Below are 21,095 nucleotides of genomic sequence, written 5' to 3' on the forward strand. Positions count from 1 at the left end.
TCTTATTGCACAAATAAGTTATCATGTTCAGACCAGGGCATTGTATAATGAAAATGACAGCATTGAAATGCTAAGATCGATCGTGTTCCCAAATAACCATGACTGATCTTTACCTGAATTTAGAATCCCTGGAGATGAGAGAAGCGCTGTCAAGTATGAGCTCCCTATAAGACAGGATCTCGTTTTCATACACTACAGAAGAGTTTTCAACCTATAAGACAAGTGGAAACTTCTGTTACTTTGTAATGTGTAGCTCAAGTCAGTCAAAAGCTCATGACAATTTTCCCACCATCTAGCCTATAGCATTATTGTATACCGTTTGTTCTGTGGGATTGTCATATTTAGACCTAGATAATGTTAAAATCAAAACTTCCCCCTCCTAATAAATTATTTAAATCAATTAGGCTGACCTTTCAAATTCTGCACAAACTAAACTCCACAGGCTCCAAGCTTATATTTTAAATGAGATCATACCATAACCGTGGTATTGCACGTGTTCAAGCCAAACTCAAATAGAACTCTTGAGTCGTCCGTTAATTTTGGTTTACAGGTTCTGTCCAAGAGGGTAGTACTGCGTGGATTCACTGGAGGCCAGGTCATTTTTGTACTGGTCACCACAGTCATGATCCCATCAGTTGAACAGACTGGAAAGACAAAAAAGGTCAAAGCTGCAGATGACAGCCCAATACAAAAACAAAGCATGCGTGTTATGGATGGATAGACACTCACTTATAAGCTGATCACGTCTGAAAAGACAGCGCGTTGCTGTTGCTGTCTGGATCTCCAAAGTCCTTGAATCTCTTGAGTGTATTTGAAATATACCATAAAAATGCCTCAAGTTGATATCCTGAAATGAAAAAAGTGTTGGCCCATAGCAGTGAAGTAGGCCTATAAGCAACTATTAAAGGGAGGGCAATGTCCTGCCAAATTTGGTTGATAGATCAGTGGTTCCCAAACTGGGGTGTCAGCACAGAGGTAGGGGGAGATTAACAAGTGGCATCATTTTTTTTTTTATCTAGTCATTTTACCTTGAGCCTCTAGGGGGTGGCATAGTTAACGCCAATGTAGTAGTGGGCCTAGTCAATATTTTTTTAACTGGTCGACCACCAAATATTCTAACTACACTGAACAAAAATATAAACGCAACATGTAAAGTGTTGGTCCCATGTTTGCTGAGCTGAAAAACAATCCCAGAAATGTTCCATACAGACAAAACTTCTCAAACTGCACAAATGAATTTACGTTCCTGTTAGTGAGCGTTTCTCCTTTGCCAAAATAATCCATCCACCTGACGGGTGTGGCATATAAAGAAGCTGATTAAACAGCATGATCATGACACAAGTGCCCCATGAGCTGGGGATGATAAGGCTACTAAAATGTGCAGTTGTGTCACAACAATGCCACAGATGTCTCAAGTTGAGGGCGTGCAATTGGCATGGTGACTGCAGGAATGTATGCCAGAGCTGTTGCCAGAGAATTTAGTCATTTTGCTACCATAAGCCACCCACGTCATTTTAGAGGATTTGGCAGTACGTCCAACCAGCCTCACAACCGTAGACCACATGTATGGTATCATGTTGGCGAGCAGTTTGATGTCAAGAGAGTGTCCCATGGTGGCGGTGGGGTTATGGTATGGGCAGGCATAAGCCACACAAACAATTGCATTTTTTTGGTGGCAATTTGAATGCACAGAAGTACTGTGATGCCTTAAAAAAAAAGGATTGCATCTGACCCGATTCATATCTGTATACTCAGTCATGTGAAATCCATAGAATAGGGCCTAATGAATTTATTTCAGTTGACTGGTTTCCTCATATGAACCAGTGGCTGATTTACAAAAATAAAGACAATGCAACCATTAATGAGGGTGAATCTACAACAGATGAACCGCCATCTGATAGGCCGAGCGAGGCGCCCGGCGGGTGAGACCCTAGTACCAGTGGGAAAGGAGTGCAAGGGTGAGCTGGCACTCAATCAGCAAAGAGAAAGGCGATTACATTCAGTATGGTTTCACATGTCTCATTGTTGATTGGGGAGCCACATCCACAATGTGTTGCATGTGCTAAAAAAAAAGAAGTTTGAAGCCAGTGAAACTGAAGAGACATTTACACAAACATGCAACGCTGATAAACCGGTGGATTTTGGCCATGGCTAAGAGCAAGATTTGCGTGGCCAAAAGCATGCATTGACCACAGACTACAACCACTGCCCAAGCTGTTTGTTATTAAGTGTCATCTCAAATACGAGAGATCTAAAAAGCCATATACTATTGGTGAGACTCAATCTCCTCGCAGCAATAGGCATGTGAGAAAATAGCGAGTCAGCTCAAGCAAATCCCGCTGGCTGATAACACTTGCCCGGCGAATATATGAAGTGAAAAGAGAAAGCGTCAGCAATTGATCAAAAAAAAAAAAGTGGGAAATTTGCTCTACAACTAGATGAGTCAACTGATGTCACATGCAGCTCACCTTCTCGTATACGTCAAATACTGCCATCAAGGGAAACTACATGAAGAGGTGTTATTTTGCAGTGTGCTTGAGGGGACATTCAACAAATTTGATGAAGATGAGGGATGAGGGGCTGTGTTGGGAGAACTGTATGGGCGTGTGTACAGATGGGTAAACAAGGGTCTGATTCAGTTGAGGAGAATGAACTGCACCTGGATGTTACAAAAAGCAACAATCACTCATCACCTCCAAAACTTAATGGACATTTCAGGAGGTACTTTCAGAGGCCACGAAAACCACGACTGGAGCCAGCAACCGTTCATTGCCACCACCGCTGTCATCAGAGCTACAGTATTCCTGGAACTGTCCAGTGACAGGACCTTGCGTGCAGCCTTTGCCACAACCCCGCTGGTTGAATTCTGTCTGTCAATCGCAGGAGAATAACCGGGATTCGCATCTGAAATCGCATTGATAAACTGATTGCTTTTTCATCTGTGAAACTACTTTTCCCGCACTTAAATACATTAAATGGTTACGACTCACGAGAGTGGAACATTAACTACTTTTATCTGTGTCAAGCATAAAGCTCTGAATACAAATGCTGTGTTCCCAGCATCAGGCTCATCCATCTCATTAGAGTATAGATTAAAAATAGGTTTATGGTAATTACCCATGTAAATGACCAAATAAAAGTATGAAGTGAAATGCAAACAAATATATATGTGTGTACATCATTGTATAGCAATAGGGCTTTAAAAAAATATAAATGCGTGAGTGTTGGGTATGGGGAACACAAGCTGTGACACAAATGTATAGGGGTGAGCCAAAAAGTTTGGGAACCACTGCCTAAGAATAGATTGAGACACTGATCTTTTTTGTTCTAGACCAGCATCAACACAACAGATACAGCTAATCACAGGCTTGGAAAATAGCTGAATCAGTTGTGTTTTAGAGCTGGGCTAGGCCAAAAATGTGTACCCTTTGGGTTTCCCCTAGGAATGGATTGAGAAACAGTGCTTTAGAATTGACAACATACTGTACCTCATAAGTGTAGCCAACAGTGAACAGTGGCACCTCCAAGGTCAAAATATGACTTTCGTTTCGCAGGTTGTACCCTCTTTCAGCCACCAGCTCAGGTGTTAGAGGGTCATGACCGACCCCGATCTCCCACAGGTATCCCAGTCTTGGCTGGGTCATGTCAAAGACAATGCCCCCTCTTGTGCAAACCCCTTTGAGCTCAGGAGGGACTGGGGTGAGAATGCAGATTTTTGTAAGCAAGTTACTTTAGCAAGGTCTTCAAAGTAAAATATAAAGAGGTCTTCAAATCAAGTATTTACATGCATTGCTGAGCTGTTCCATAACAGAGGCTAGATGGTAGTAAGCCTCTTCCTGGGGCATGATGCTTAACGTGTAGTTCATGTCCATGGAGTACTGGAAGAGCCCCTCACCTAAATACTATTAAGAAAAACATTTTTTTAAATCTAGTATTATTTCAAAAGTTGCAATTCATGACTATAAGCTCCATTTATGGAAATGTGTTTGATCCAAAATGTACTCACCGTCCTATGCACAGCCTTGTCGTCAAAAGGAACCCTGATAGTATAGGCATGGGTGCCATTGGCATGGACGATCTTACTGATGGCGTAGCCATGTTCTGCAGCGTCTGACACAGAGAACTGCTTTTCATTCAACTTCACTCCCATCAGAGCCACATCGTGAGGAATGTTCCCCAAGTACACGTTGAACGTATGCTCTTCAAAGCTGGTCTCTGGAGGAGTAATGGAGGAAATAGTTAAGTAGCCAAATAACCAGGATTAATAAGAAATCAGAAATGCCACAAAGCACATTGGAAATAACACCTTGGTTATTGTAACCACATGTTCGTTATGTGCAAAAAGGATGAACATACTGTGGTATGGAGGAAGGGCGTCGACGTCAACAGTGAAGGGGTGCCGGCACAGCAATGGAGTGTCCACTACCCTGAGCAGCCGGTGTCTCGTTTCAACAGTGCTACCATCAGTGTAGACATGAGAGAACACATGCTCATAGAACAGGAAAGCCACGTACATCTCTCGGTAGATATTGTTTGTCACCAAACTCTAAAAACACAGTTTACTGTGTTAATTTGCACTTCAAGCTGTCGAGAATAAGCAACACTAGTTTTAGAATGAATTCAAGTTTAAAAGCACACTAGGTAAACATTATCTATGAATATATTATACCAAAAATAAAAAGATCCCGATATTGTCCATATGCACAAAGCATATTTCTCATTGTGTACACAAATTTGATTACATCCCTGTTAATGAGCATTTCTCTTCTGTCAACATAATCCATCCACCTGACAGGTGTGGCATATCAAGAAGCTGATTAAACTTTATGATAATTACACAGGTGCACCTTGTGCTGGGCACAATAAAATGCCAGATGTCTACATTGAGGGAGCTTGCAATTGTCATGCTGACTGCAGGAACGTCCACCAGAGCTGTTGCCAGAGAGTTTCTCTACCATAAGCTGCCGCCAAAGTCATTTTAGAGAATTTAGCAGTACTTACAACCACCCTCTCAACCGCAGACCACATGTAACCACACCAGTCTAGGACTTTAACATACAGGATCATCTGAGACCAGACACCTTGTAAGCTGATGAAACTGAGGAGTATGTCTAATAAAGCCCTTGTGGGGAAAAAAATAAATAAAATCTTATTAGCTGGGCCTGGCTCCCCAGTGGGGGGGCCTATGCCCTCCCAGGCCCACCCATGGCAGCACCCCAGTCCAGTCATGTGAAATCCATAAATTAGGGCCTAATGAATGCATTTCATATAACGAAATCAGTCAATTGAACTGTAATTTGGTAAAAATTATTGAAATTGTTGCGTTTATTTTTGTTCACTATAGATCAGGTCTTCCAACTCCAGTCCCAGAGAGCTACTTGGTGCAGGCTTGTGTTTCAGCCCAGCACAAAAATACTTGCTCAATTGTGGTCCAGGTGAAAGATTAGGCCTGAAGTCACTATGCGGTAAATTACTTAATAGACCAATTAAAAAAAATAAAAAGTTTCAAACTGCAAATAACAGCTAATTTTCTGATTTCCCCTCCCCACTCAGACCACTCCCACAGTCCTAGCAAGATATTTTCTTGAAAAATTGCCCTTGGTTAAGAAGTCATTCGTTTCTTTAATCACAAAAATTTACTTAATTGTTACCCAGAAATGATTTGATATTGTGAAATAAAACAGCTGTATTGGACCTTTAAACAAGCATTATCTTAGTGCTGGGCTGAAAAAAAAAAAGCCTTTACACCCAGCAGCTCTCCTGGGCCGCAGTTTGAAAACCTGGCACCAGTTGAACCTAGGCTAGATCAGTATTCGCTTTTGCCTACTCCATTGTCAAACTATGTTTGGCATGACAATTCCATAAGGAGTTTGTAGTTGAGCAGAAACAGACTGCCACCCAGGCTGTGTCTGAACCCAGATTGGAGCTAAAGTTCAGTGGCCTTTACCTTCCTATATCCTCCTTCGGCACCAAAGGGGACACCCATCTGTACCATGAGCCCTTTGACTTCTAGAGTGTAGCCCCTGGCCCTCGCCGTGCCCTCGTCTAGCAGTTGGCTCTCCACGCCCACGTTGATCTGCTTGCTCTCAAAGCCAAAGCCGCTGTGAACCAACGGTGTCATGATCCTGGGGGTCTCCCAGAGTAGCATGACCCCGTCAAAGTATCCTGGGTCTGAGATCGAGAAAGCAATGCAAGTCTTTAGAATGGTAGACACGTCGCCAATCAGCGACATATTTAGACCTTCATTATCAGGTAGAACATTAAACCATCAGTAGGGCTACTCCGAACGTCCAGGCTCAGATTTGAATAACTCTGGTTAACAGTGTAGGGATGAGCACAAGTACTCGATTGAAGGATTGTACATGATCACTAAATGAGTACTCTATTTTCAAATTCCACTATGTACATCTTAAACAAGTAATCAATTTGAAATAGTTCAGCGATTACAACAGAATTTCTTTCAAATGCCAATGCCTTTCAAGAGGTGGATGAGTGATTGTATTTACGTTTCCATCTAATTGGCGACATATTTTCATGCGAATATTCTGAAGTCTGGATAAAACTGGCATTTCAGAGATGTTTCCATCAAATTGTTGCAGATGACAGTGGACGTAAAAATATTCCCATGTACTGAATAAAAAAAACTAATTAAATGGATTTCAATTGCATTTTCAACTAATAGTTCAAAAATGTTAAGAGCGTACCCACTGTTAGTGGCATGTTCGCGCTAGCCAAAAACGCGCAGATGGCGCTGCTGCCAAGAGCACACTTATAGCCTACATGAGAAAATGTATCAAAAGAGCGAGTATTTATTTGTCAAACAGAAGCCAAGCACCGATCATCATGTCACCAGAATAAGACCGATATTTATTGGAAAGGAGCATCAAGCGCACCTCCTTGTACTTTCACCACCCAGTGAAGTTCATTCATTTCATCAGTAGCCTAGTAAACTGCATGCTTGCCGGACCAGTCGTAGTGGGAGAACCACACAAGTTCTCGATATGGTTATTATATCAACATTTGCGCGTTAAAGAGTTTGACATTTCTCATAATTTACTGACAAAATGATCCCATCTTATGCATTTTGTTTTGTCAACATTTGGAAAGTTTAACAGAATGTTCAGTTTTCATCAGGCCTGTCATTTATCCTACATGTACTTCACTGGAAACCTGGTCATAGAAGCACAATTTCATGGCTTATCTGAAGAACTATTAATCCACAGTTGTCCTGGATTATTATGTGCATTATATTTGAATATAAAAAAACTAATTTGCATGGAGTTATCAAAAAATCTGCTGCAGCTAATGGTAGTGGCATTGTTAAAGACCATTCTTTAGCGATATAGGGGAATACAAATAAATATACTTATGGTGCAGGCCACAGATATGTCAATCATGACCACCATCATTTTCTGACTGAAGAACACTGTCCCGTGAATGACCTCCACCGCAACACCGTCAACCTGAGAGTAGAAAGAATGTTTGGGAAAAGGTTCTGCCAGTTTTAGGCCTTATAATTTATTATATTTTAGAAGTTCAACATTTCTTGCTTTTCCTCATCTGCACTGATTGGGAATACACCGCTATAAGAGCAAGCGTCTTGAGGGCTCCCACCATGTTTCTTTCAATATTGTTTTCAGATCAGCGCAGAGTACTGAAACGCATAGCATTTCTTGAAATACTCACCATTACGATTTCCGAGTGGTTTTGTCTGTAGGGAGAGCGGAAGACAACCCTTTTCGGAGTGGCACTCAGTTCGTAACCCAGTCGATGGGCTTCGGTGATGGGCATGGTGGCCATTTCATCCTCATTCTTTAGGAAAATTACCTGCCATGCAGAATTGGCTATATTTTGGGCCTAAGAGAGGATTCAGTATTGAGTCAACAGCAAACATATTTCAATGCAAAGATTATACTTAAGAAATGTTGAATGCTTCTAAAGGATGTGGCTCACAACAGAATGGGCAGCCCTCCATGCTTCCTTTGAGGTTCCTTCAGAGGTAGTACAAGGCACATCTCTCCCCACAGTTACCTAAGGGACATAGGACTATATTTAAGAGGGGTCATCTAACTGTCGAAGAAAAACAATTTGATGGATTTTCCAATTCTGGAGGCCCACTATATGCCAGCAGAAGTTCTAAATCAAGCAATTAGTTTGAATCTTAAATAATGGTCAAAAACGTACTAATTTGAGTGGGTATTTATCAGAGTTCATTTGACAAAGCAAATTGTTTCTACTCAGTGTGAAACCCAGTATGCCACTGGGCTAGGCCCCCAGGACCAGAATAGGCAGCCTTACTGTACCTCCATGTAGTCCTCTTCACATATAACCTCCCGTTGGGACCAGGGCAGTAGCAGGGAGCAGGTCTGAGACAAAGGGTAGCGCGACTGTCGGTCTTTGGCATCCATGACAATGATATTGAGCTGGAAGGTGAATATCTCATCGTTCTGAAACAGCAAATATTTGTTAGTCATCAGGTTTGATCAGCTCAGCAAGATGACAGTTCAGTATGGGAAGACAGGAGTTTTGAGTCCGGGTCCTCAGCCTGCACCTTTTTGTTCCATCCCTTATACCAACACACCCTATTTACCACCTCATTCAAATCATCAAACCACCCTTGATTCATTGAGTCAGGTTGGGCTAAGACTTTAGAACTCTGCTGTCCTAGAGTGAGACATAGGGTATATCCCAATTATCCCCTCCCCTAAAGTGTTCACTTGTTATCATGGAAACTCCCACTAGCCCATGCCTCCACCAATCCAATGCTTTTACATTGCGGGAAGTAGTGAACACTTCAGAAGGAATGAGATATTGGGATGCACCAATAGGCTACCTGGTTGTCAGTGTGACAGGAGAAGTAGGAAGCCCTGAGAGTGGTGTAGCCATCCATCTTGAAGGTGCTGATGGTGTAACCACACCGGGATGCATTCTTTTCATCTATGGGATGCACACCAGCCGCATCTGCAGAGAAGAGGACGCTACATTTCACTCTGCGCATCAATTACATTAAACAAATATACTCCACCCTACTATAGGATACTTATTGCCTACTATGTTCATTAATGCCAATATTGAGGACCCACTATCTAAGACTGAGGGCACCAAATCTTTCACTCATAACCGTTTAAATGAAATTGAGCTATACTTTAAGCAAGGTCAAAAGTAATACAACTAAATACTAAAACCTTATCACCCACCTACAGCCTCAAACTGAGGGGCGTTGCCAGACAAACCAACATGCACCCACAGGTATCGATCCCGACATTCTGACTGTATAGCCACTCCTACACGAGAGAATACAGGTTAGGGTACATTAGAAGACTCATGCAGACCTTGATCAATGAAAAGAACTCTGCATACCTTCTGGAATACTGTAACCTTTGGGACTTCCAAGAACCCCCAAATAAAGCAATGCTAGTCTGGGAGAAACTTAAATTAGTATCTGCCATTTCTCACAGGTAAAATCATGGAGAACTGCAACCCATCAAAATTGTTTAGCATTTTTCCAAGTGACTTCAAACTCAGAATTTAAGAAAATCAAACTTACCCAATACTTATGACAAGGCTTGCAGCCATCATTTCGCTATACAAATCCCCAGCAAACAATACTAGTACTGGTCAGATAGTAGCAGAAAATAAAGACAGCAAGAAAAGCAAAACTAGTTGCTTTGAAACTCCCTTGCTACGAACCAAAGGGACAAAAATAATTCAGTCACAGGTAGACTAATCACCACCAGAAGAAGGAGGCCGAATGGGAACCAGGTGCAACTGATTGAACTTGATTGCTTTGTTAAAATTTTGATGACTTCCATTGGCACTGTTTCTTACGAAAGGAGTGAAGCTTATTTGGGTATGCATAGCCAACTGCACAAAATGTTATATTTGGTGGTTGAATATGAAATTGATTTAGCCTAGCACTACACAGCTGATTCAAATAATTAAAACTTGATGATGAGTTCATTATTTGAATCAGCTGTGTAGTGCTAGGGCAACAACCAAAACGTGCACCCCTTTGGGTCCCAGGACCGAGTTTGGGAAACGTTGGTCTTGTAGAAGCAAAATCTTATGTTTATCACAGTAAAAAGCCAGAAGAGGGAGGTAAATTGTCTTAAGCCTGTGTTTTATCTAGTCTCTTGCTGAGCTGTGCTGTCTAGCTATCACAAACCACCAGATGGCAATATTCATTGGTTTTATACTCTGAGATTTAGAACGCAAACAAACGTCTTCTGTAAATTAACATTGTTTTACATATGCTGATTAAAAATAAACTCATTCAAAATAGACTAATGTTTGGTAAAATATATTGGCTCTCTTCAAATATGCTGAGTGGTTAGCAATTATGTAGTTATAATTTGCAATAATGACTTTTTAATTTGACAGAACATTTTTGTCAGCTCTTTTGTGTTTGACATCAGAAAGGCGAATGGCTTCAGTGGCATTAGCCAGGTAGGTGCTTCTACACATTGGTAGTGGATGATTATATTCTCCCAATACAATGAAAAGTGCTTTGAGTACCTGAAAAAAATCTATTGTTGTGATTGTTATTATTATTTTATTTTGTAATATTAATATTATTATCCATTATTAATATATTGATCTCCTTCCAGGTCCAGTGAAAGCCCCAGTCCTGGGTACTGGGTTCCACACCAGCCTTGGAAAAGAGTCCCGTGCTCAGACACTGCAGAACGGTGAGTCCTGACTAAACCCACCATGCCCTCTCTCCTTCTCAAAACAGCTGAGGCTTGTTCAGCATATTGGAGATAGAAGTGCAACACATAGAGTGGACATGATTCACTATTCCAACTAATATACATTCTTGGGCGAATCCTGCCAATTAAGACCTATTTTCACTTAATGCATTGATGTCAATGGGAGATTAAGTGAAAATGTGACTTAAATGGAATTTGGGATTCACCCCTGTATGCATAACTCTTTATCTGGGGACCAAACAAAAGCAGGAAACTGAATGATTGGTTGTGAGATAGTGAGTGAAATTAACCAGGATGTTTTTGGTCTCATTTGGTCTGTTATCATATAAAATCTGAGATTACATTTTGGGAAGTTGGTTTACTTGACAGTTTCATATCCAATCATTGTATAGAAGACAGTTTTATGGAGAGGCTAGTTTGGTGCATGTCTCAAATTGATGTGTGTGTGTGTGTGTGTGTGTGTGTGTGTGTGTGTGTGAGAGAGAGAGAGAGAGAGAGAGAGGTTTGATGAGAAATTTTCCCGGCCTTGAGGATTTATAGTTTGTGGAGATCACTGTGAACAAGTACATACCTGTTAGAGAACACACACACACACACACTGTCCCTCTCTCTCTCTCTCTCTCTCTCTCTCTCTCACATGCACACACACAAACCTCACATTCACTTATTCACATGCACGCACCACACACACGATTCACATCTAATCCGACACTCTCTGCCATCCAAACACACAGGATGAAACTCTCCTGAGACTGAGGGGAGCTAGTGGGGCGGGGGAGGTGGGGGTACACACACAGAAACACATACACATGCACGAGTAGTTGCGTAAACACGCATGGGTAGTTGCATATGCATATGTACGCATATACACATACACACACAGAGGTTCCAGAATAGAACGATTAATGCTCTTAAAAGCTTTTGGGGTTATTTCTGGTGGTGACTTGAATGGTTCACTGACACTGGTGACCGGCCTTCACTCCACTCTGCATTCCAGACTAACCTGCCTGACACACAAACACACACTCACATATATGCACATCCAACTCACATACCAGTATGCGTGAACACATGTAAATCACATTTTATTTGTCGCATACAGATATTTAGCAGATGTTATTGCGGGTGCAGCAAAATTCTTGTGTTCCTAGCTCCAACAGTGCAGTAGTATCTAACAATTCACACAAATCTAAAAGTAAAAGAATGGAATTAAGAAATAGTAGGACAAGCAATGTTGGAATCCGGAGTATATATATGTGTATATGTACAGTACCAGTCAAAAGTTTGGACACACCTACTCATTCAAGGGTTTTTCTTTATTTTTATTATTTTCTACATTGTAGAATACTAGTGAAGACATCAAAACTATGAAATAACACATATGGAATCATGTAGTAACCAAAAAAAGTGTTTAACAAATCAAAATATATTTTAGATTTTAGATTCTTCAAAGTAGCCACTCTTTGCCTTGATGACAGCTTTGTACACTCTTGGCATTCTCTCAACCAGCTTCATGAGGTAGTCACCTGGAATGCATTTCAATTAACAGAGCAAAAGCAGCTTTATCACATTTACATAAGTATTCAGACCCTTTACTCAGTTGAAGCACATTTGGCAGCGATTACAGCCTCGAGTCTTCTTGGGTATGACGCTACAAGCTTGGCACATCTGTATTTGGGGAGTTTTTCCCATTCTTCTCTGCAGGTCCTCTCAAGCTCTGTCAGGTTGGATTGTGAGTGTTACTGCACAGCTATTTTCATGTCTCTCCAGAGATGTTCAAGTCCAGACTCTGGCTGGGACATTCAGAGACTTCTCCCGAAGCCACTCCTGCGTTGTCTTGGCTGTGTGCTTAGGATTGCTGTCTTGTTGGAAGGTGAACCTTCGTCCCAGTCTGACGTTCTAAGCGCTCTAGAGCAGGTTTTCATCAAGGATCTCTCTCTGTACTTTGCTCCGTTCATCTTTGCCTCACTCCAGACTAGTCTCCCAGTCCCTGCCGCTGAGAAACATCCCCACAGCATGCTGCCACCACCATGCTTCACCATAGGGATGGTGCCAGGTTTCCTCCAGACGTGACACTTGGTATTCAGTCCAAAGAGTTCAATCTTGGTTTCATCAGACCAGAGAATATTTTTTCTCATGGTCTGAGAGTCTTTAGGTGCCTTTTGGCAAACTCCAAGCGGGCTGTCATGTGCCTTTTTACTGAGGAGTGGCTTCCGTCTGGTCACTTTACCATAAAGGTCTGATTGGTGGAGTGCTGCAGAGATGGTTGTCCTTCTGGAAGTTTCTCCCATCTCCACAGAGGAACTCCGTCAGAGTGACCATTGGGTTCTTGGTCACCTTCCTGACCAAGACCCTTCTCCCCCAATTGCTCAGTTTGGCCTGGCAGCCAGCTCTCGGAAGGGTCTTGGTGGTTCCAAACTTCTTCCATTTAAGAATGATGGAGGCCACTGTGTTCAATGCTGCAGAAATGTTTTGGCACCCTTCCCCAGATCTGTGCCTCGACACAATCCTGTCTCGGAGCTCTACGGACAATTCCTTCAACCACATGGCTTGGTTTTTGCTCTGACGTGCACTGTCAACTGTGGGACCTTATATAGACAGGTGTGTGCCTTTCCAAATCCTGTCCAATCAATTGAATTTACCACAGGTGGACTACAGTCAAGTTGTAAAAACATCTCAAGGATGATCAATGGAAACAGGATGCACCTGAGCTCAATTTTGAGTCTCATAGCAAAAGGTCTGAATACTTACTGTAAGGTATTTCTGTTTTTATTTTTAATACATTTGCAAAAATTTCTAAAAACCTGTTTTCACATTGTCATTATGGGGTATTGTGTGTAGATTGATGAGGAAACATTTTTATTTAATCAATTTTAGAATAAGGCTGTAACGTAACAAAATGTGGAAAGGGGTCTGAATACTTTCCAAAGGCACTGTATGTACAGCAATAGTTGAATAGGATGGCCATGACTAAAATATACAGTATATACATATGAAGTGGGTCAAATAGTATGTAAACATTATTAAAGTGACCAGTGTTCCATTATTAATGTGACCAGTGTTCCATGTCTACGTACATAGGGCAGCAGCCTTTAAGGTGCAGGGTTGAGTAACCGGGTGTTTGCCAGCTAGTGACAGTGACTAAGTGCAGGGCAGGGTACTGGGTGGAGGCCAGCTAGTGATGGCTATTTAACAGTCTGATGGCCTTGAGATATAAGCTGTTTTTCAGTCTTTCGGTCCCAGCTTTGATGCACCTGTACTGACCTCGCCTTCTGGATGATAACGGGATGAACAGGCCGTGGCTCGGGTGGCTGAGGTCCTTGATGATCTTCTTGGCCTTCCTGTGACACCGGGTGTCCTGAAGGGCAGACCGTGTGCTCCCGGTGATGCGTTGGGCTGACTGCACCACCCTCCGGAGAGCCCTGTAGTTGCCTTACCAGGGGTTGATACAGCCCGACAGGATGCTCTCAATGGTGCATCTGTAAAAGTTTGCGAGGGTCTTAGGGGCCAAGCCACATTTCTACAGTCTCCAGAGGTTGAGTGTGTGTGTTTGTGTGTGTGTATGTTTGTGTACAGTCATACTCACACACTTGCTCATAAACAGTCATTAGTAACCATAACTGAGTTTGTTACCGTCAATAGTTGAGTGTATCTTTGATTGCCACACTAAACATTACTTATACAGCTCTCATACCTTTTTTTTTGTCTTGTCGCTCATATTTGTTTTAAGTTTTATTTGTCACATTCAAAAGTACAGGGAAATGCTGAACTTGCAAGCCCTACCCAACAGTGCAGTTTTCAATATCAAATAGAATAAGTAATAAAAAAAAACACAAGAAATAAGAATGGAAGCTATAGGGTCCATGATTGTACCAAATGTATAATGTGCAGGGATACTGGAGTATTTGAGGTAAATATTTACATGTAGGCAGAGATTACGAGAAAGTTACTGGTAGCAGGATAAATAATAATAACACTAGTAAACAGTATGGCAGCAGCATAAGAGGTGGGTGGGTGTGTGTGTGTGGTGGTGTGTGTGTGTGTATGTATGCAAGTGTTAGTGTGAGTGTCAGTGTAGGCATGAAATGCGGATATTCATGTAAACACGGCTGAAAAGTGACTGGTAGCAGGAATATATAAATACTTATGGTAATATAATGATGGCAATACATGTAAACAGGAGTAATAGTGACCAGTAGCAGGATATATAGATAGATAAATGGTAGTGGAAGTCAATAATCAATGAACAGCAGCGAAGCGGTAGTAATGAATCTAATCAATAATAATTTTAGCAGCAGCGTTGGTGTGAGGGAGAGCAGTAGTTGTTATCTATTTAGCAGTCTTATGGCCAAAGGATAGAAGCTGTTTAGGAGTCTGTTGTTCTGATCCTTGATGCACCGGTACCGCCTGCCAGACGGAAGCATGGAGATTAAGAACAGTCCATGTCTCTGGTGGCTGGAGTCTTTGGCAATTTTTCAGGCCTTTCTCAGACACTGCCTGGCATGTATGTCCTAGATGGGCCGTCCGCACCACCTTCTGTAGGGCCTTCCGGTCGAGGGTGGTGCAGTTGCCATACCAGATGGTGATACAACCAGTCAGGATGCTCTCGATGGTGCAGCTGTAAAAGTTGTTAAGGATCTGAGGGGTGGGAAGACCATGTTAAGTCCACAGGGATATGGACACAGAGGAATTTGAAGCACTTGACCCTCTCCGCTGCTGCCCCGTCAATGTGGATCAAATCAAATCAAATGTTATTAGTCACATGCGCTGAATACAACAGGTGTAGACCTTACAGTGAAATGCTTACTTACAAGCCCAGGGCAATGTGAATAGTCTGGGTAGCCATTTGACTAGATGTTCAGGAGTCTAATGGATTGGGGGTAGAAGCTGTTTAGAAGCCTCTTGGACCTAGACTTGGCACTCCGGTACCGCTTGCCGTGTGGTAGCAGACAGAGCAGTCTATGACTAGGGTGGCTGGAGTCTTTGACAATTTTTAGGGCTTTCCTCTGACACCGCCTGGTATAGAGGTCCTGGATGGCAGGAGTGGGTCTAGGGTTTCTGGGATGATGGTGTTGATGTGAGCCATGACCAGCCTTTCAAACCACTTCATGGCTACAGACGTGAGTGCTATGGGCCGGTAGTCATTTAGGCAGGTTACCTTCGTGTTCTTGGGCACTATGGTGTCCTGCTTAAAACATATTGGTATTACAGACTCGGACAGGGAGAGGTTCAAAATGTCTGTGAAGACACATGCTAGTTGGTCAGCGCATGCTCAGAGTACACGTCCAGGTAATCTGTCTTGTGAATGTTGGGGGTGTTCACCCGTCCCTGTTTCCTGTAGTCCACAATCAGCACCTTGGTCTTGCTGACGTCGAGGGAGATGTTAATGTCAATTGAGACGGGTTTATTGACAGCCTAACACAAATATATCCTACTACAGGGAATGGAACTGAACATGCATATGTTTTATAGTAAAGTCCTATGTTTGTGTTTGGACTAGAGTTGCTGTATACAGTATGTGTGTTCTGTATTACCATCTGTGTGTTCATGGATTTTGCTTATTTGTGCGTGTGTGCGTGTGCGTGTGTGTGTGTGAGAGGCTGTGCTGCAGATGGCTTCTCTCTGGTAAGTACACAGCTGTCTCTCTCTCTGCCTGGGAGAAGCACAGGGGTGGTTGTCAGGCCCTATTAACAGGGCCTGTCTGCCCCGCTCTCACGCTCATGACATCACCGCTGCTGGCAACCCAAAACACTAGTAGTCTAGTGTGTGTGGGTGTACTATTTATCCGTGTCTGTGTTTGTGTGTGTGTGTGTGTGTGTAAGTTACACCTACCCATGTGTGTGTAACTATTTACCCTAACGTGTGTGTGTGTGTGTGTGTGTGTGCGCGTGCGTGCGTGCGTGTGTTTCGGTCCACAGGCAAGCGGCAGATCCACAACCTGGGCAGCCAGCTGCAGCTCAACCAGCACTGCCTGGACACGGCCTTCAACTTCTTTAAGATGGTGGTGAGCAAGCACCTGACGCGCGGACGCAAGATGGCGCACGTCATCGCCGCCTGCCTCTACTTGGTCTGCCGGACTGAGGGCACGCCCCGTATCCTTTGGACTGGGGGGGGAGATTGTCTTTTACCATAGGGGGTTGGGGTGACGGTGTTTCCAAGGCATATCAATGGTTACAGATTAACGTGTGTGTGTGTGTTTTTGAGTACTGTATGTGTGAAAGAAAGGGTAATCTCTGTTAACCTAGAAATGTGTTCATATGTGTTAGAAATTCTGACAAAAACTAAGTTTCCACCCTCGCTAAAGAAATCTGTGTGGGTACATGCGCGAAGCACTCGAGGTGAAGCACCGCCTTCGCCCAATCCAGATACATCAGAATAACCAGTGACAAAAAACAGAACTAAGGCTGTTCGTTATCTCTCGCATCTCATTCAGTCCCGGCAGATTCTTCGGTCTACACGCAGAATCTGCCCACGGGAGATTAGAGAAAGAGAGAATGATTGTATTTGTGACGTATTGTCTGTGTGTGTTATTGTGGATGTGTGTATTTGTGGATGTGTTTGTGCATCCATGTGTGTAATAGAGAGGTTGTGTTTGTGAGTTATTGTGGATGGATGCTCGGCACCCATTCTTTTCCGATCAGGTCCAACGACACACCTCCCAATTCCAAGGCCGCAGAAGACCTGGATTGTTTACCGCAGCGTCCGGATCGAACCGCTCAGTGATCAGAATGCATTATAAGCTTCGCCTCTCCCAATTATAACCTTAACCATTAGTGGAGGAAATGCTAAACTGACCCAAGATCAGTGTCTACTAGGGGCAACATCACCCTGATCCAGATTATAAATCACATAGGCTGCGTTTACACAGGCAGCCCCCATTCTGATCTTTTTTCACTAATTGGTCTTTTGAGGAAGCTCATCTGCTTTCTGTTGGTGTCGCGTTGAGGAAGCGTCACTCCTGCCCTCCCACCTCATCCCGTAAGAGCCATTTCAGTTATAGTTCCACAACCTTGAGGATGTCATCAGCGTTTTAGTTATTGCTGTTAAACGGTGGAGAGTGGAACAACAAATGTTTTTCTCAGGTGCGACAGTGTGGGCGAGTGTAAAGCAAACAAAGGTGTAAGTTTGGTGAAACTGTTGTCGTAGAGGGAGGCCATCTTGTCTGTGTGAGGAATAATATATAATATATGCCATTTGGCAGACATTTTTATCCAAAGCGACTTAGTCATGTGTGGATGCATTTTGAGTTGTGGCCCCAGCGGAATTGGACCCATTATCCTTGGCGATGCAAGCGCCACACGACCACCATAAGTAATTCTACATCAGAGGAGGCTGGTGAGGGGAGGACGGCTCATATTAATGAATGGAGTGAATGGAATGGAATCAAACACATGGCAACCAGGTGTTTGATGTGTTTGAGACCATTTCATTAACTCCGTTCCAGCCATTACTATGAGCCTGTCCTTCCCATTTAAAGTGTCACCAGCCTCGACTGATCTACATCAAGGATATTCAAATATAAGCCTGAAGGTCTGGAGTACCGCTGTTTTTCTTCCTCCCGTGGAAGTGAATTGATTAAGGTCACACTGATTGGCCAGAGATTCTACTCACCCTGGTTGTGCTCAGTAGTACCTTTTGAAAAGCAACATGAAAGTCTTCTTATTGACCAGCATTTTCTTCATATATGTGTGTGTGTTTTTACTTAAATAGACAAGTCAGTTAAGAACAAATTCTTATTTTCAATGACAGCCTAGGAACAGTGGGTTAACTGCCTATTCAGAATGACAGATTTGTACCTTGTCAGCTCAGGGATTTGAACTTGCAACCTTGCGGTTACTAGTCCAACACTCTAACCACTAGGCTACCCTGTTTGCATGGACTCTTTTAGAATAACAATAATGATATACCTTGTAGATTCTATTTACAGTCGAGGTAACCACATATGGTTAAATGATGGGGAGAAAGGAATTACTGTACCTTACAGTGACTTGATGATGCCTGTATCTGGCCTACCTCTAGCCACCCCTCTCAGGTCGCTGTTTCAGTGTATAGCACCACCATTTACATTTTAGTCATTTAGCAGACGCTCTTATCCAGAGCGACTTACAGTAGTAAATGCATACATTTCATACATTTTTTTCTTCTCCGTACTGGTCCCCCGTGGGAATCGAACCCACAACCTTGGCGTTGCAAACACCATGCTCTACCAACTGAGCCACACGGGACCACCACCACATCACTATTGGTGTTAGGTTCACAGTGTAGTGATACTAAGTCTTCATTTGTCACTTCAGCAGTCCAACCCGGGTTCTGTACCACTGTAACGTTCAAGGCCTGTACTAAAGAGCAACGTGTTTGTGTAACACCAGAGAATCTCATTAGTTGTCTGTGTATTGTGGTGTTGCTGGGTGAAGGTTGCACCTCTCTTTCCTTGGGGGTTAGGCCGGGTTTGGGTTGGGCTCCTCCGGTTAGTCACAGGGGACTCAGATAGAAAGATACAGGTCCTCAGGGGCTTCATTCAATCCTATTGATTTACACACAACCACACCCTTTTACTAGACTGCAGTACACACAGGCAACCGTTGAAGGGAACTGTCTAGCCTTATCTACATGGATTCATCCAGTAACATTGACACCACTCGCCCAAAGGCGAATGCGTTATACAGGATTGTCTAACCTATCACTCTCCTTGATATTGTTATTCAAATCCTCAGTGGATTCGAACTACCCAAAGAGTCCATTGGAGAAGAACTATCAATACAACAACGCAAGGTACAATTCCTAGGTGTTTTTCTCGTGGACCACTTCGGAAATAAGCGTTTTCGTTAGTGCTTTCTGGGAACAAATACACATCTCGTCGCTGTCCTATTATTTTTAACGCCAAAACTATTTTATCACTAACCCAAAGTGTAAAAATATTGCCCCATGCCTGTCCGACCCTCTTTGAAAGCGAGCTATGGGCAACTGACAGTACTATGATACCGGCAGGGCAACCCCCTACTTGTGAGTGATTGACTGCATCTCAAATGGCACCCTATTCCCTATATACATGTTGGTAATTTAGCAGACACTATTATCCATTGTAACTTACATTAGTGCAGGTGTGTCAAACAGTTTCTTCTGTCCAGCTCGCTAATAATCACTATGCACAGTCAATGGACCTACATTCATAAAGTTTATTGAAATCACTAGACAGTCAGGGAGCATAAAAAATACCATAAATGACGGAAAGAGGAAAAGATTTTTGCAAATTTTGACAGCAAAGAAATATAGCACATTTTCAGTGCAACCCTCTGGAACTCATTGAAGACCGAATTTAGTTAAATTAGTTAAACACCCCTGCATTAGTGCATTCATTTTAAGATAGCTAGGTGTGACAAAATATCACAATCGTAGCAAGTACATTTTCCGTCAACAAAGTAGTTATCAGTGCTAGTAGTGCCTGCACTACTTTTGACCAAGGCCCATAGGGCTATCTAGGGAATAGGGTGCCCTGGTCAGAAGTAGTGCACTATGTAGGGATAGGGTGCCATTTGGAACATAACCCTAGTGTGTGAGGTTTAGCGAAGGTCCTGCATTATCTGTCGGATGGCGGCGGAACTATCAGATTATCCTTTCCCTTTCTGTGGCGCTAATCTAATCTCACCCCGCTGAGATTAATGGACCCTGTAATCTCTCCGCCGGCCACCCGTGCTACGTGTGTGTTACCTCAGGTGTCTGTGTGTCCGTGTGTGTGTTGCTCAGGTACGAGCGTGTGTGTAGGTCAGAGGGTGGAAGGGAAGTGTGTATTTTCAACTGGCAGTTGATTGTTTTCATGTAGCCTATCCAGTGTGTGTTGGTTAGTGTGTGTGTGTGCGCACGTTTTTCGGCTGTTGTTTGTAATGGTAAATAAGAGGTTGGTCAGGTGTGTGTATGGCTGTGAAGTTTGCAATGTGTATAGTAGTCGTGTACACTAGGTATGTAGTAATTTCTAATATGTGTTTGTGTTCCAGGTGTGTGTTTGTGTTCCAATTAGGAATGTATGTTCCAGTCTGTGTGTGCGTCTGTGTGTGCTTGCACACTTCCGTCCATTCACCGCGTTGTGAGGTGAGCGTCAGCCGACAGTCTTTCCGAGTCAATCCACTTCGCTCCCTCTGTCCCGTCTCTAGGTGAACTCGTCTGCAGGTTGCTAGGGCGGAGCTGAGGCACTGCGGGACCAGTTCTATATTTAGCCGCGCATCGGCAGCCGAAGGGGCCAAGCATCAGGGGAGTTTGAGTCACCCGATGCTTGACTGCAGAAAGACCCCGGCATCAACGTATGCACCGTCTCACTCACCGTAGTATTTGGCAAAAAACAAACCTAGTGCACAATTCTAAGGCCCTAGACTTACTTACTTGTCTTGAACA

The 21,095-nt window shown here is 43.0% G+C and overlaps 1 protein-coding gene across 1 annotated transcript in view; it reads left to right on the forward strand.

Annotated features, from left to right (window-relative positions):
* brf1b (BRF1 general transcription factor IIIB subunit b) overlaps nt 1–21,095 on the forward strand; it is a 134,682-nt gene that overhangs the window by 8,561 nt on the left and 105,026 nt on the right. The window contains exons 3-4 of the mRNA XM_029733391.1: nt 10,608–10,688; nt 16,628–16,801. Of these exons, the coding sequence (XP_029589251.1) occupies nt 10,608–10,688; nt 16,628–16,801 (255 nt within the window). The remainder of the gene's footprint in view (nt 1–10,607; nt 10,689–16,627; nt 16,802–21,095) is intronic.

This window comes from Salmo trutta, chromosome 35 (assembly GCF_901001165.1).
Source record: "Salmo trutta chromosome 35, fSalTru1.1, whole genome shotgun sequence".
Lineage (NCBI taxonomy): Eukaryota > Metazoa > Chordata > Actinopteri > Salmoniformes > Salmonidae > Salmo > Salmo trutta.